The sequence below is a fragment of the Micropterus dolomieu genome, linkage group LG05 (assembly GCF_021292245.1).
Source record: "Micropterus dolomieu isolate WLL.071019.BEF.003 ecotype Adirondacks linkage group LG05, ASM2129224v1, whole genome shotgun sequence".
Lineage (NCBI taxonomy): Eukaryota > Metazoa > Chordata > Actinopteri > Centrarchiformes > Centrarchidae > Micropterus > Micropterus dolomieu.
In genome coordinates this window covers 23587735-23589779 of record NC_060154.1, presented here as the reverse complement: position 1 = coordinate 23589779, position 2045 = coordinate 23587735, and the positions used below count along the sequence as shown (strand labels likewise).

General features: G+C 39.6%; 2 protein-coding genes across 2 annotated transcripts in view; both read right to left on the bottom strand.

The window, feature by feature from the left end:
• Positions 1–2045, bottom strand: part of LOC123971299 — a 27065-nt gene that overhangs the window by 8677 nt on the left and 16343 nt on the right. Inside the window, exons 9-11 of the mRNA XM_046050016.1 lie at positions 1348–1535; positions 1097–1238; positions 856–1010 (exon numbers count right to left, since the gene is read on the bottom strand). Coding sequence (XP_045905972.1) covers positions 856–1010; positions 1097–1238; positions 1348–1535 — 485 coding nt within the window. The remainder of the gene's footprint in view (positions 1–855; positions 1011–1096; positions 1239–1347; positions 1536–2045) is intronic.
• The window catches only part of LOC123970593 (cytochrome P450 2J4-like), a 6332-nt gene continuing 4655 nt past the window's right edge, over positions 369–2045 (bottom strand). The window contains exons 3-5 of the mRNA XM_046048715.1: positions 1348–1535; positions 1097–1238; positions 369–1010 (exon numbers count right to left, since the gene is read on the bottom strand). Of these exons, the coding sequence (XP_045904671.1) occupies positions 835–1010; positions 1097–1238; positions 1348–1535 (506 nt within the window). The 3' untranslated portion in view covers positions 369–834. The remainder of the gene's footprint in view (positions 1011–1096; positions 1239–1347; positions 1536–2045) is intronic.

The following is a 2045-nucleotide window of genomic DNA, read 5'->3' as shown; positions in this document are numbered from 1 at the left end:
TGTCCCACATTACTGCTCCAAATTTGGTGTTGATCGGCCATTCCAAAGCTAAGATATGATGTGACTATATATATAAGGTTTTTGATATCCGCCTTTGTATGTGGGACTTTGAAGCAATTTGAAAGTGCAAAACTTTGGACCTTGCTTGTAGCTCCCCCTAGAGGTAGAAGTGTGCGAATTTCGCATGCCGTTGTCAAATTTTCTTCAAATGGCTTGTAAATAGTCAACTGCCATGAATGCATGTTATATTGTGTTTTTACAAACCAGGTTCGTGACACAAATTAAATGAATTATTTATTAGTCATTAACAAATGTGTTGAAATGGTTTACTAATGATTTTGTTTCTTTATTTAAGTAATAGCTGATACATAGCATAACTGAACTATAAATAAAACTTAACCAATACAGCTTGATTATAAGTAACATACACTGTAAGGATGTATGTCTATGAAATCTTTATACAAAATTTTTCATTCATAACTACGGACATAATAAGGACAATAGGAAACATCTTATAAACAATGCCATTGTTAATACATTTAATATAAAGTCTGTGAAGGTTCTCAGTCATCCAGGTCATAATGATCCAATGAAGGTTTAAATCAAGGGCAACTGGACTTGGTTGAAGATGCTAGTAGACATTTCGTCCCTCATCCAAGACAGGCAGTTCTGAAATGACTAGTAAGGAAACTTAGCTATTTAACCTCTGTGGGGTTGTTTGTTTGCCAAGATCATCAATACCGCTAGTTCGTTATAGCTCCTGGTTGTTGTAATAGCAGTCGTTATGGTCATTAGAAACTACCTGTGGCCAAGTCTGAACGACCATCGTTTAAGTCAGCGAGCCGTAGCGCACACCTTGAAGGGGTGTGGTACACGTGTGATTCCAGTAACTCCTTCTGTACTCAACTCAACTCCATCAGGAACAAAGAAAGAGAATTTCTGCAGTAAAGCGACCAAAAACAGGAACAGCTCCATCTTGGCGAGGCCTTCTCCGAGACACACACGTTTCCCTGAAGAGTTGACAAACACCCAAGTTTAGGACAAAACTTATATTCTGGTTCAGGTTATGTTCAAGATTGAGGGGATTTTGCTTTACCTGCAGAGAAAGCCAGGAGAGCCTCTCTCTTCACAAACCTTCCTTCAGCATCCAGGAAGTGTCCAGGGTTGAAGGTGTCTGGAGTTTCCCATTCAGTCTTGTCGAACAGCACAGAGGTCAGAATGGGCATTACGGACGTACCCTAAAAACAGGATCCAGAGGTTTGACACCAAGCAATGCTGCAACAACACTTTTTCATTCCTCAAAAATGTTCAAGTGATAATACTGTTAAGACTGTGTACTAAATGCACCTTGGGTATGAAGTAACCACCCAGTGTCGTGTCCTTGGCGGCCATTCTGACTCCATTGAGAGGAACAATGTTTGCCATCCTCTGGATCTCGTGGATGACAGCGTCAGTGTAGGGCAGGTTGGGTCTGTCTGCCATAGTGGGCTGGCGGTTCTGTCTGATCACTCTGTCTATCTCTGCCTGGACTTTGTCTAAGTACAAGAAATTGCAAGAGTTAAACTTTTACCAACAAGTAAAGATAACCTTGGAAGAGAGAAGTATCAAATACATTCCATCAAACTCATTTTTGACAGCTATTTCCGGTCCCGCCCCCCCACCGGATGTCTGTATGTAACTGATAAGAGGGGTGCATCCGGTCCCGCCCAAACGGAAATATGTCTGTGTGTAACTGATAAGAGGGTTGCGTACTTCCTTCCATTGTGTGTTTTTCATTGATTTAAAGACTTTATTAAGTAATACAACTTGAATGAATTAACTAGGAGGTGTTTGTGACAATAAATTTATCATTAAAAAAGTATAGCAGTGAGTTATAAGTAAAAGGAGGAATCTCCGGGGCCAGCAAAGGATCAGTAGGAGGTTTCTTTGGAATCAAGTCAGTCTTTATTATTAAACAAGTGAAGAATAAATTGAAATAATGACAGTAAAGCAGTAAAATGGTATAACGGTGAGTAAAAATTAAACAGCATTATAAATTACCTTCA